Consider the following 15,136-nt stretch of genomic DNA (forward strand, 5'->3'; position numbering starts at 1 on the left):
AGATATAAATAAAAATGATGTTAATTCAACCAGCTCTATTAGCTTCCTGTTTATGGTCAAAGCCCACAGTCGATTTTTGTTCTCACGTGCACGATCATTAGTGAATATCATCAGTGGTAGGTTTGAGATGATATTCACCAATGATCATGCTTGTGAACTCAACAATCAACTACTGTGGGCTTCGCCCAAAACCCGAAACTAATAGACCTGGCTGAATTAACATCATCAGGGCGGAGCCAGGCTATATAAATACTGCAATATTCCATAAAAATAAGAATTGTCCAACACTATCTCACGACCAATTCGTACGAATTCGACGCATGATTAAAAAGTGTCTAATTCGTACTAATTCGTACGACCTCACTCGTACTAATTCGTACGATTTGTCTAAACCCACGTGATGGTTAGGTTTAGGGGCGGGGTAAGGGGTAGGTCATTCGTACGAATTCATACGAATTGGCCAATTCATAAAATATGTACGATTTAGCAAAATCGTATTAATTCATACGAGTGAGGTCGTATGAATTGTTTTGAATTAGTCACTTTTTAATCATTCATCGAATTCGTACGACTTGGTAATGAGATCGGGTTGGAATTGTCAATTTTGATTTCATGGTGACTGAAAGTGTCTCACAGTCCTAGCGATTTTATATTGGCAGACAAAAAAATTTATATTATGGACACCTTAATACTCGATAAAACTGACACCTTGAATACACTGCGTTGTGTAGCCGTTTTGTGGAGTTTTTTGTAGGTTTAAATATGGCAGTATTACAATAGTGAATTTAACGGTTCATAAATTCAACTACAAAAGCATGAAGTCTTTCTAGTGAATTATCACTTTTGAATACAAGATGTAAATGTAGCTTTTATCTTGCACAAGAGAATGTTGTTCACAAAAATCTAAGGTGAATTCTCAAAACATGAAAATGTACCAAGCATTCACTTTAGTGTGAAAACGTAGTTCCTTGTACTTGAGTTCTCATAAATAGAGTGTCTGGCCTCCAAGGAGTAACCATAATAACATGGATAAGGGCCAGTGGGCAGGGGAATGGGTTTTGGGGTCATGGGTGTGTTGGTACAGTATGTGGTAATGTGTTGGCTTTGAGCTTCTTAGCATCTTCAGCATTTTCTGATTTGATTTAAATTATGTTTTAGATGTTTTCCTGTGGGTTTCTCATTAACCATTAGCAGTGTGCTGAGCAGAACTTCGTGTGGGTTGTCCGAATCACTCGGACTTATAAAAAATGATCAGCCATACAGTACTGTGCAAAAGTCTTAGACGCGTTCGTATTTTCACCGAAAACAAAAACGTTTTTTTTTTTATTTATTTATATCTTTTGCTATAGTGTGTCAGTAGGAAATATCAGTTTACATTTCCAAACATTCCTTTCCATGTGTAATAATCCAGTGAGATTTTTCTATGCACAATGAGTCTGACAACAGCCGGTATGATCTGATATTCGCATCATCGAGTCTGTCGGGGATTACATGAGGAAACAAAAAAAAACTGCAATAGACTAAATCCAGAATAACTGCAGCAATGTCTCCAAGACGCTTGAAGAAAACAACCTACAAATCTACAGTACGGTGAAAAGTTTAAGGCACTTGTGTAAAAATGCTGTAAAGTGAGAAAATAATTTCATAAATAGATTTGATCAATTAACTTAAATCAATAATTAAATTCATTAAATCAATATTTGCTGTGACCACCCTTTGTGTTTAAAACAGCTTTTCTCCAGGTTGCACATAGTTTTTCACGTAGCTTTGCAGGTCGGTTTCCTCAAGCCTCTTGGAGACGTTGCTGCAGTTTTTTCTGAAAATACTAATACGCCTAAGACTTTTGCACGGTACTAATATATATATATATATATATATATATATAATCGCAGATTGCACTTCTAAACTGCATCCTGAACTAAAACTAAAGGGAGAAGATAATAATACACCATAGACACATTTGTCTACTATAGGAAACATAATCGAACGTCTTTCAATGGATTTCTTGCAACTGCCCTAGAGAAGATGAATAAGATAATTATATGTGAGCTCTGGGCAAATGGATGAACACATCCTACTGCTGCTAGACTGCCTGCAGCTCCATTGTAGACATAATAAACTACAGCTTCCATTGCTTGATTATTGTGTTCAGGCAAAAATGTGTAATATAAATTGTTGGAAAGATTTTTGTGTCTAATATTTGCCTCGCAAGTCGGTTAGAGGGAAATGTAATTATTGATAATTGCACAAGGACATAGTGTCCTTTTTTTCTTTTCCATTGCAGCCCATATAAAGTGAAATACGGGTTCAAACATGAGCCATATATATAGTCATGCATGTTTGAGTTCCGGCCATACTGGCAAAAGAGAGCAAAATGTTAAGAGGCCATCATTAACATCCCCCGCAATAACATGGCAGATAACTATCAGATAAATCAGAAATATGTAATTTTCTTGCAGATCTATCAAACAGGGCTGTCTAATGAAGAGAGCAAGTGCTTTGCGTGGCACATTAAGAGGAGATCAGTCCAGCTATTCATCCAGGTGATGCTCTGCCTGGAGGCAAGTACGCACAACGCACCCCTTTTGAATAATTTAGTTGGCATACTTAGATATCATTATTTGTAACTCTCTGATGCTGAAAAATCAAGAGCGTCCAGCAAATTATCCTTTGATTTGATCACAAGTCTCTAGTGTCATGGCATTTCGATAGCAAACTTAAAAGTTGTAAAACACAAAACAGCAGTTGTTTTTCACATTTCATGATGCATTGACATTTTAATTAGTTGCCACATTTCAAATAACACCATGAGTTTGACTTGATATTAGTTGGTATTATGCTGCAAATATCTGTTTGTTCCATTGCACGAGTTCACACTTGCATATCATTTTGAGTGAGTAAGATTCAATGCGTATTTGGCGTGCTGTCCGGAGGGAGGGCTCCGAGCTCGGAATTCTGCCCGAACCCAGAGTACTCCCCCCGTATGTAAGTGATATTTTAGAAAGAGGAGTGTGGAGAAGGGGTGGAGGAGGGATGCTGCAAACTGCCAATGGATCGAAGTAAGACTGCTGAGTCTATTTGTACCCTCTTATCATTGGCTGCTGATTGCTGATTGCTATCCACTCGTGTCAATTATCTGAACGTGCTCCTCCCGAACTTAGTTAATAAAACTTCATTTATATGCGCTTTTAAATTTAATCCTTTGAATAATTGGAAAAGAAATTTTATAAAACCAGATTATGGTGCTCTTTGAAACACCACATTGCTAAACAATAAATTGTTATATTCAGGCACAAGATGACTATTGAAAATGGCTCACTGTTTCTATATATATATATTTTTTTTTTTTGTTACTTAGTGGTGAAAGTTCTTAAGACTCTTAAAATTCATGTGGGGTTTTGATCCCTTGCTTTTTTTAGTTTTCACGTTCTCCAATATTTACCGGATACTTCATAATCTCGAAAGATCTCCCTTCAGTTTTTGTTTTTTAGCTTACAACAAGTCTCAATCCTTTTATCCAAAGCAATTCTAATTCACATTATAGATATTAAGGTTATACATCTTAAAGTGTAACAAATTTGTAGCCTATATGTTAGTATTTGTAGAAATGAACAATATTCTAAAACATATAGTAATTATGCTTAATTTAATAAGTATAAAAAATATTCTTATAGGCTGAATGCTTATTCATTATTATTTAATTAATTTGTGCTTATAATAACCAAATGCTTTGAACCTAGTTTTTATTTGATTCATTTATGAGAATCCACTTCCTTTTTTAGTGATTTAATGGACTGTTCTGTGTGGAGTTTGTTTGAATATGGCTTTTTCCATTTTTAGATGCAACCATGGATTTCAAGACCCCCACTGAAACTGAGGTAATGATCTGAGGTCTAACTCAGGAAACCAGTAATCATGACAACAAGCATGAACCCTAACAATATTAACACACCCTGCTGTTGTAGACTGGCCCGCTGTTATCATTTATTTCCAGCTTCGCTTTTTATTTGCACTCTGCAAACACAAACCCCTTACTGCAAAAGTCCTGACGACTTGAGAAGCGGAAACATTTATGGACTTCATTTTGGTTCCTCAAGCACTTTTGATGCCGCAGAGCTTTGCACAATAGGATAAGTGGGTAATTTGTTCAGCTGACTTGGTTTCCACTATCGGCTCAGGTTACGCTGTGTTTATTCAATTCATTCCTCCAACTGTTTTTTTCACCTTAGGCCCAATGTGACACATCAGGTCTGCTAGAAGCTTCCGGCGTGCTGAAATGAATATCACAGGCGGCCACCCATGTCCGTCTGCCATCACAGTGTCTCTCAATGCATGTCCATGCCCATCTTACAATGGTAAATGACCACTGATTACAACAGAGGTCATGACAAACTTTAAAAGGAACATAGCGAGTTCAATGCAAGTTAAGCTTAAGGGGTCGTCGGATGCCCATTTTCCATAAGTTGGTAAATGGTAAACTTTCCATAAGTTTCCATGTAAATTGTGTAAAAGTTTTGGTTAAAATTCCTCAATGGTCAGACTGATCTCATGAAATGGCGTGTGTATGACACGCCAATTCATATTTAAATTTTTGGCGCGTGTTTATCAACGCCGTTGACTTAACGTTACATTACTGTATATATAAATATATGACCTACCCTAACCCCGTCCCTAAACCTACCCATCACTGGTGTTAAAACCATTTCCGAGTCTTCCCCTATCATCCTAGGGAAAAAAAATATCGCTCCCCAGATGTAGATCTACATTTTGATTCATTTCGCTCGGACATTTAACGGCGTGTACATACACGCGGATAGCTCAAAATGCATATAGATAACACACCACTTGACTTGAAAGTGGCTTATATGTTTACGCAAAAGTCATGATGTCATGTTGCAATGGTTATGTAAAACAACACCATTTTTACCTCCTCAAAAACAGCTCTGTTCACAGTGAGCTGTTTTGGTGTATGTCTCTTTAAGGGATAATGAGCAACTGCTCACCCCACCCCTCTCTTCCATGGGGGGTGTCTACACAAGACACATAAAGTGCTGCCTTTGCAACCTGCTTTGGTGGACATAGAAATGGCTGAGGTCAGAAATATGCTAATACGGGACAGTCCGTCAGTGGTTGTGGGCGGAGCATGAGCAATATGACATCATATTGCTCAGAAAATCCAAACAGCTTTATTATTGAGAGTGTTTAGACTTTTTGAGGATTAAAAAACAGGTCTGAATGGATTTTTTTTTCTCTGCATGGTTGTTTTTTTTTTTTCTTTGTGTGGTGGCTGATTTTAGATTTTTTTTTTTTAAATAAACATTCAAATATTTGTTTCAGTAGTCCACATCAGCCATAAGTGCTGTCAATTCATCCTTTAACCACGCACAATTTTATTAGAGTTAATGGGGGAAAAAAAAAAGCCTGTGGTGAAGAGAATAGCTTTCAGAGATGGGTGTGCGGACACTAGCAATAATAATAAATTGTTGTTTAAATTGATTGTAATGAAGGGTGCAGTCAGATGGTTCTCTCCGCAATGTTTGTTTATAATTACAAATGGGTGCCGCTCTGAACCCAGTGACTGAACTAATAAAGCAGTCCGGCACTCCTGGCCTTTCCCTGGGTCTCTGCGGTGGGACAGCGAGAGGTAAAGAATGATGGTTTATTCTCTAGCTCATTTAGAGCTGACCACACAGCTGGAGGGCCCAGATGTACCGATTTAATGGCTAATTACTGTCTCGCGCACACACTGGCTGATGAGAGTGAAAGGTCATGCTGAGGAGCTCCGGGTGTGAGTTTGTGTTATTTATGCATGTAAATTATTAGCCACAAAATGCACTGCTCAGATACTGTGAAGCCAAATTAATGATGCAATCCATCAAAAAAAAAAAAAAGTTATATCGATACGATGCAATTGTTTATAAGCCCCTTTAGACAGACAGAAATATAATTTTTATATCTATTATACTGTATATTTGATTATCCAAGAAAAGTTTCTTTCTTAATTTCATTGAATATTTTCAATGATAGAAGTGCTTTCTATTATTATTATTAATAATATTTTTTTTGGTGACACTTTAAAATAAAATTCATTTTGTTATATTCATTGTGTATAGAGTGTTGCATGAATGGCGTATTTTTGTAGGCCAAAACCTGAAATAGAGTTAGCATTTTAGCTCTTCAGGCCGAGTACTTTACAATTAATGGCTTTTAATACTTAAAATACGGTCTGTGGTGAACACAAGCTCAAGATGGAGTTACATTTTCACATGTCGTTAATCAAAAATACTGTAATTTTGTTCATTAAGAGAAGGTACACACCACCATCTTACTCCAACGGAAATTACTTGAACACACCTGACATCGTAAACATGACTTCCCACTTCGTAAATGCGGACTTCCCAGGAGGACGTTTTCGATTATGCCCTGATAACAAGCGGTATAAACGGATAAACACATGTTCATCAGGGTCACTATCACTGAAGTCGGCGCTTTGCACATGCTAGGAATGGGTTTTTCCTTGTGCAAATTTTGCGTTTGGTGAGCTAATAAAATATAAAAACTCAAATCTATATTTTGTATACAGTTATTTAATTATGCCATCCGGTATCATGCAGCTGCCATTTTGAGACGATTGTTTTGTACACTGTAATGGATTACAACAAACAGTTACTATTTTAAAACTGTTTCATCTCAAATCAATATCTCTTATCCCCATAATCACACCGAACAGGTTAACTCATATACGCACTAGTCTGCTTTCACAGCCTTGTTGTGTTTATAATTGCGCTAACACTTTCTGGGATTTTTATTTTATTTTAAATAAAGTCTGAAAGTGTTGTCGGAAGCTCAGTGATGGTGACGTTGAAGTCGAGCGACTGTAGTTTGTTTAGCTTTTTCTTTCTGCCGAATGTATAGGCTTCAGAATTCATAAAAGTTGTTTATTTGTAAAAATTATCACAATGAATGAAACGTGTAAGAATCAGTAGCTGCAAAAATGTCAAATCCTATTGGGTTTTTTGTAGAGGGAATTTCCGGGTTGGCCTAAAAAAAACATCCTTTTACCACTCATTCAGACATTGTGTAGCCCCACCCCATTTCAGCATTGTGCTTATTATCTTCTGTCTTTTGATGTGTATATCCAGACCATGAGATCTTACAGATTTATGAATCTTCCCTGTCTATTGACATTTGTTATGACATCCTCTTCAGAAATTTTTCTTTGCTCGTGATAACGTTTGTGAACTCTTCACTATCCACTTCACCAGCTAAATACTCTTTGACAGCAATGCCATATAAATATAGCTACCACAAAAACTGAAGTTCAAAGACAACATGGCTGCGAGCTCGTTTCTCTACCTATTTTTTGAAACAGAGGAAAACATCTTTGAGAAGATTACTGATCAATCACACGCATGACACACTGACCAATGAGCCAATCATTATGTGAGTTATGGGTGCTTGTAAATTGCCTCATGCATATATCATAAATGTTATAAGCACTTTAGCCATAAAGAGAGAGAACTGCATGTATAGCATCATATGTTCATGCGGAGAATGGCTTGCATGTAGAAAATGGGCCAGACCAGGCGAAGAGTTGTCGTAAAACTGGTCAGTATTTGCTCTAGAGTCTTGTTTATTGCTTTGATATGGCTCATTGACACCTGCTCAGAGCTCTGAGAAAATCTCATTTCAAAGCCATTATAATGCTGCAATCTTCACTTGAGCTGGAGAGTGTACTGGGGGTGTGAAAGCTGGGAAACAAATAACAAAGTAACATAATTGGGGCAAACTTAACAAAAAAATTGGGGGCACGTGGTTTTTAAAGGACACATTCGAAAGGGTATTTAGTTACATTTTAGAAATTTGTTCAATCGTGTTTTTTAGCATGTATGCACATTTTCCTTAAGGTTAGTGTGTGGTTCTCATTGTTTTTTTATGCACTACTTTTTTAGTAATTTAACGGTTGAACATGTAATAAATTACTTTTTAGAGTAACTTGCCCAACACTGCCTGTAACATGTTGACTTGACTTGACCTTGTATTTGTAAAGACCTTTCTAACCAAAATGTATGCCGTGCACAAGCAAATTTACCCTTTGTATCGCCTTAACATTAGGCTATTCTTATGCAAACATTGAATTACAGCACTAAATACTGTCTAAATATTCTATTGTTTAGATATTTTGCTTCTTGAAGCAGATCTGTTGCAGTGTGAGAGAGCTGTTAGGATGTTTTATAGCTCTGCACAGGAAGACAGCTGAGGAAATCGACCCTGATGCTGAATTTCCTAATATCATTCTAGTCCTGTATCAACCAAGGTTTGTTTTCAGCTGTTTGGCAGGAACTGTCAGTGTTTGGTCCTTGTGATCTGAGCTGTTACGTAAATATGTGAGATGCTGGATCAAAGAGTAGCTTGAAATCTCAAACTAATAGTGGTAATGAAAACAGATGCCACCGTGTGGTGATAATGAGAACCGTCTTCTCATCCTCACTCCTTTAAACCTTTATACAAACACACTGTCCTTCCATTTCTTCATTTCCTACTAATAACTTATAAGTTAATGATAAAAAAATGGGCACTTGACGTTAATTTGTGCTTAAAGATTGCAGATTACTAAAAGCCACTTACTATTATTTTTATGAGCTTGAATTGTAGAAACAGAACATAGAAAGTAAATATTCATAAATCATTTTAGTTTTACTAAGCGATAAAAAAGAAGGCGATATTGTTCAGAATATAAATTACATATTGTACATCCTGTCTTTCGAAATACAGTGCGTTTAAGAGTCAGCTCTAAATACAAAGGACATTATCTGTTTAAAATCCTCATTTATGGCATGTATCAGATTCTGGAACACTGTTTTTGCAGTACGCTGTGCTATTGTTTCTCCTTTGAGAGTCTGTGTATCCAACACCTCCATTAGGGGTGTAAATCGGTTGAATGCGAAAGTCCCCCTTGAGCAGCTGTTCATTATTCAAAGAAACTATCTGAAAACTAGTCTCAGTCATTTCCAGAATAGAGTTATCCTTTTTAGTCCCTGCTTCACAGTAGTCGTCTTTTCTTCTGCCCCGACTGTATTTCCATTTTGACGAATCTGACCTTTCCTTCTTGTGCATGTGCCAGCAGAAAATGCTCAACAGGACCACCAGAACCACAAGCACCGCCCCGCCAATCAGGCCAGCCAGTAGGAAAGGCGAGCTGGGGTCCTGCTGGGTCGCCTGCTCGGGGCCAGTGGCGTTATCCCCGGAGTCAAAGGAAGCGGACTTTGTCATCACCTCCGAGCAAATCGTATCATCTCCTGGGTGGTAACTGTTGAACGCGTCCAGCGGATCTACGCAAATACGATAGGTGGACTTGGGCTCCAGGTTTGCCAGTGCGATTCCCTCACGTTCGCCCTCCACAAGTGACTCCAGCATGGGGCCTGTTATCAAACTGTGACCCAGCTTGACCCAAGTCACCTTAAAGGCTGTGACGGCGAATGTCGATACCCAGCTTACCTGAATGCATGAACTGTTCAGCACCGCAAAGGAAACGCGCAGCGACTCCTGCCTCGGGCCGACCGGGTCGTTCGTCCTCTGTTCCCTGTCTTCGCCTGCATTCGGAGGGAGAAGTGTGAGAGGCGAAGGGGTGGGTGTAGGCCAGGAGCGTGCGGGTGTGAAGGCCGTTTGAGAGGCTGACTCAGCGGTGGAGGCAGAGAGCAGTGTGGGCTGTGGGACTGTGGCGGTGCTGTTAGGACACTGGATGAGCTCCAGGGTTAGTTCTCTGATTACCATGCCACGTACCCTCTCTGGTTTCTGGCACATGAAGCCACGGACATTGAGGGTAGCTGGCAGGGACTTTAACCACAGTATGACCCATTTAATGTTGCAGTCACAGAGCCAAAGGTTGTTTCGAACAGTGAGCTGTCTCAGGCTGCGGAGGCCGTCAAAGACCCCCTGTGTGAGAGACTGCAGCTGGTTGTTTGAAATATCCAGTCTCTCCAAGCGATGAAGGCCATGAAAGGCTGTCAAAGGAATCTCATTCATCTGATTATCCTGCAAGTTGAGCTTGACTAGAAACTCGGCAGGCAGATAAGGAGGAGGAACCGTGAGGGAGTTGCGCGCCATCGATAGCGTTTTGAGATTTACGAGGGTTTGGAGGGCCTCGGGGGCGATGCCCTCGTCCGTGAGCAGGTTCCCATCCAGGAGGAGGCGTTCGAGGCCCGTCACATTCTCGAACGCATCCTCGGCTATGATTGCAATGCGGTTCTCGTCCAACCGCAGCTCTCTCAGCTCTTCGGGGAGCCCGATGGGGACGCTGCTCAGGTGGTTCTTGGTGAGGAAAAGGGTCTTGAGACTGATGGCCTCCCTGAAGGCCCCCTCCTCCACACCCACGGTGGAGATGGAGTTGTCATCCAGATAGAGCTCCTCCAGGCGTAGCAGCTGTGCGAGGGCGGCGCGGGACACAGTCTGAATGTTATTCTCCTGCAGGTGGAGCACCCGCACGTTTTTGGGAAGATTGACAGGGAATTCGTCAAGCTGGTTGCCATAGAGATACACCGTCTCCACAGAGGCAACATTGTGCATTTCCAGGGGAAATCCAGCATTGTTGATTTGATTGTTGTGCAGGTAGAGGGTCTTATAACCCTCTCCTAGCCCCAGAGGCACTGACATTAGACTCCTCTCGTTGCAGTAAACAAAGGTCCTGTCACACCGGCACTCCTCTGGACAGGTTGTGGCCCAGGAGAAATGCATGTGAAGACCCAGAAGTATCGGTATCCACGGGCTGATCAAAGTCGGCAGGTCTTTATTCCACGTTCGGATCTGTACCTCCATTTTGTAAGACCTTGCAAACTTTTTGACAACAGCAGTGCACGTAATTAAAAAGGGTGAAAAATAATAACAAATAAAATCCACCTCACTGGAGTTCTTAGAAGCTTGCCCTGGTGGAGAGTATGCGATGTTGAAGTCGCTGGGTAATCCTCCTGTAATTGCCTGTCCTAAGCTCCCCAACACAAGAGCAATAGTCTCATTAACTCGTGCGACTCCCTCTCATCCCTCCGTCCATGCTCAAGCTGGAAATGATAGCAGAGCTCATCACATTGTCACTCTGAGTTTAGGGAGGGACGATTTCAAAGTGTGTGGGCCAGAGCAGCAAGTATGGAGGGCTCATCGGAGATGACCTCCGCTCTCGTCGCAGCTGGACGATTCCCGTAAGCCACGACCTTCCTCACAGGGAGCATTTTGTGCCGCTTACCTATTTGAACAGAAAATAAAAATAAATGAGATGTTATTTCAATGTCAAACCTCTTAGTATCTTCATATGTTTTACTTTCTGACAGGAAAATATGCGCGTCACAAAATTACGTTTTAATAGTCAAGTGAAATGACACATTATTTCAGTTACTCTTTCGCATTAACTGAACACTTTTTTTTTTTTTACCATATCCAATCTCCTTACTTCTGGCAAAATCATTGTTACACCCAGTTTCGAGTGGGATTATTGCAACATCACTAAGATACACTGCTTCAATATATAGTTCAATAAAGAGTTAAATGTATTATTAAAAATAATTCTAAGAGTAAACTATTTTCCCTCTAAGTTCCTAATAAAATTCAGTGCCTTGACTGTAGAATGTTTATGTTTGCCAAGCAACATGGCAACTTGTTCCATTAATAATAATATTGAACGTGTAAATGTGGCTCATCCGATCACTGTTAGTTTGAAATGTTTACATATTAAGTAAAAGAGAAATACATAGAACAAAGCAAGAAATCGTAGCTAACAATAAAGCAGGACACTGCTCCACACTTCATGGTCTTCACGAGGAGATAGTATTATGACTGGCGACATCAGCATGTCTGCACTCTCAGACTTGTAAAGGGCACTGAGGTGTTTAATCTGTCAAATGCCTCTGATGGACAGGTCTGTACTCCTATGCTCTGGCACAGAGTTCTCCTCTCAGTAATAATGATTCTGAACTTGGGGACAGTGAGAACTGCTCTATTAAATCGGTGTGGAGTGCATGAGCTTGAACAGGAAAGAAAAACAACCTTGCTCATTATACTGAATTTCAGAAATTTGTTTTGTTGTAGCCATGTTGAAAATCATCTTTGCATTTTTACCTGTCAGTCTTCATTGAGGCCTCACATGTCCTCATCTACAGTACCCATCTATTATCGGTCTGCAGTTTGTGTGTATTGTGTAGTCTGTATCGTTCTGTAATGTTTTTTGAAATATATTGTACTGTATATTATTTTTTTTTTCTTACACATATTTTGCACATGCGGTTACACACACACACACACACACACACACACACATTTGGTGTTCTTGTTTTATGGGGACTTTCCACATATATGATTTTTATACTGTACTATTCTATACCCTAACCCCAGACCTGCATCACAAAAAAAAATAAATAATAATAATAATAATAATAAAAATAAAAAAATCTACATTTACAATGTACATGATTTATAAGTTATTTTCCTCACGGGGACCAAAAAATGTCCCCACAAAGACAAAGATTTCAGATATTGCCATCTTTGTGGGGACATTTTGTCCCCATAACGTGGGGTTAACCAGGACCAGGAGTCTTTTCTACAATACACTTTCAACTGGCCTTGCTATATATACATACAACAATTCTATTCTATTCTATTCTTCCTTTGTGAGGAAATAGTGATATCATAGTCTTGTAAAATCTTAGCAGAGAAAACATTTTTTTTTTTTCAGGCTTTTTCATTTATTATTATAAGGAGTATTTGGATTTAACCAACCAAGGTGTAATTTAGTGAAAGCCATTTGTTCACACCATCCATTACTTAGTTGGCTATATTGATCTATAAACTATAATTATACCATGGTGCTAGGGTTTTTTTAATTAAAAAAAAAAAGTCTCAAGAGCATACAACAGATTTAAGCAGCGGTATGGTTATGCACCCATGGAAAAATCACACATGGAAATGCTTTCTTACTGTTATAAACACGCTTATGAAATGCTCTGATTTTCCCTTTCTCTTCCTATTTGTGGGAGAATTTGTGTTTGGCAGAACATTTGCCATTTGGTTAAATTCAAGCTATCCAATGGAAGTATATTAGATTGATATTACACATATTCATGAATATGTGTACTGTTTATGCATATTTATTAGACATGAGGCCATTTATTTAACTTCAATTAATCGTGGCTTTATTGCCCAACCTTTATTATTACAGTGTTCAGTAAGGTTCTTTGCAGATTTTAGTCAATATGCTAATATATTATCATTACAAACTAAATGGCATAGGCTATAGTCGTGAACTGTAAAATAAAGGCACCGAATGCCATTCCGTAATGCCCAAAACAATCAGTAGATTTCTATCAACCACACTTCCATATTTTTTTTTATTAATTTATTTATTATTAATTTTTGTATTGTTATTTTTAACCAACTTTTAAGTGTTTTCAGTGGATAATGGCAGATATAACAGCTGTTATAAGAAGTTTCACGCAAGAGTGGAATTGAATTCGTATAGAAACACAAACGTGTCTTTAATGTCTAAACGTGTTTTTAGTCCTTACCTTTTCTGAGGAGGCTTCGACCCATCCGGACAGCATTTTAAAGCCTTCCAAGTCTCTTCTCCAGTATGAGTTCTCAGAATAAACGTCTCCGAGTTAGACTAAAAAATAATTCCAGACACCTAAAAGAGTCAGCCCGACGATCCTTTAGTCCGAGTGGTCTAAAACGATACATTTTGTCGAGCGGCTGGTCCTGGGGAGGATTTGAAGTGTCTGCGCATGATGCGTCCGAAAGCCGCTGCTTCAATCCCGATGATGCGCTCCCGAGTGCCGCGCTTCCCTCACCAAATGCCCTGGGCGCGCTGGACTCTCTCTCTCTCTCTCTCTCTCTCTCTTTCTCTCTCTCTCTCTCTCTCTCTCTCTCTCTCTCTCTCTCTCTCTCTCTCTCTCTCTCTCTCTCACACACACACACACACACACACACACAAACTCCTCTCACTGGTGAATCACAACCAAAGATACACTTCTTCATCGAGGTCTGATTCCTCATTTGAATACATCTGAATGTTTATTCCAAGTAAACTGAAAGCCGTTTGCTATTTTAATAATCTACGGGAGGAATTGCAGTAATGACTTCATTTGATTAATTTGAATTCGTCTCTCTCTCTCTCTCTCTCTGTTGTGCTTCCAATTCATTTATGGGTTGCTCTGTGTTTATTTCGTTTTTGTATTGAATCATTCCGTCATAGGCTATTTTTGTAGTAGTAGTAGGCTATTTCCCAATAGATCTGTGCAATTAATCAACAAATAAGCAAAATCATAGTTACATCTACAGAATTCAGTTTAAATCTACTCCCAGTTTGTCATAGTTTTCTGTTTGCAGCGTTGAGCATAGTTATTTCTGTTGCAGCGTTGAGCATTGCAACCAATCACAAACCTGTTCGTTAGAACATCAACAGAACATCAACGTTGGCTGGACATCAACATCCAGTGAGGGGAAGCTGGACATCAAGCTCCACCCATTACATCCATTGAGGGGAAGCTGGACATCAAGCTCCACCCATTGGCTCTGCAGTGAGCAGCCTCTCCTTTTTGTTCAATCTTCTTACACCCCATTTACGATTAGGATTAGGGAGCTGCATGCTTCCTTTTTTTTTCTCCTAAAAAAAATCATTCATACCTGAAAATACTTTAGTTTTGTCAGGAGATCAGGTTGGTTTCACTCACCAGTGAGCAGGGAGTGGTAAACCAGGAGCTGAGTGAACACAGAACACATTGAGCTGGAAGTGGAAGGGTGCTTCTCAATCGGAAGGCTTTGAATCGGAAGTGATATCAAGTGCTTTTCAAGTGCATAAGAGTTGGAGAAAGCAAAGGCCACATGCTGAGATGAAACACTCACATAAGGGTTCAGCTTCATCGGCTATCATGATTTATTCAAATAGTGCCATGACATGAAAAAAAAATACAAAAATCTAAAGATATTTTACCCAAAAGTATATATATATTTATATATTCACCACTGCAATCCTTTTGCAAAGAAATGTTCTCTGCGTATGGGTCATGAGAGGCGAGAGTGAGCAACGAAAGATCAGTAACTCGTTTCCTTCTGTAGCTCGAACATGAGCCGCCTCATCCCTCAGAGCGAAGGATAC

General features: G+C 39.3%; 1 protein-coding gene across 1 annotated transcript; it reads right to left on the reverse strand.

Moving 5' to 3' along the window:
* Window positions 1-8,672: 8,672 nt before the first annotated feature.
* On the reverse strand, window positions 8,673-13,823 carry LOC120478802 (leucine-rich repeat transmembrane protein FLRT2). Its single transcript, XM_039670942.2, has 2 exons — window positions 13,548-13,823; window positions 8,673-11,236 (listed from the first exon to the last, which is right to left on the reverse strand). The coding sequence occupies exon 2, from the start codon at window positions 10,813-10,815 to the stop codon at window positions 8,827-8,829; it is 1,989 nt and encodes a 662-aa protein (XP_039526876.1). The 5' UTR covers window positions 10,816-11,236; window positions 13,548-13,823; the 3' UTR covers window positions 8,673-8,826.
* Window positions 13,824-15,136: the final 1,313 nt, after the last annotated feature.

Source organism: Pimephales promelas, chromosome 15 (assembly GCF_988280905.1).
Source record: "Pimephales promelas chromosome 15, fPimPro1.hap1.1, whole genome shotgun sequence".
Taxonomy (NCBI): Eukaryota; Metazoa; Chordata; class Actinopteri; order Cypriniformes; family Leuciscidae; genus Pimephales; species Pimephales promelas.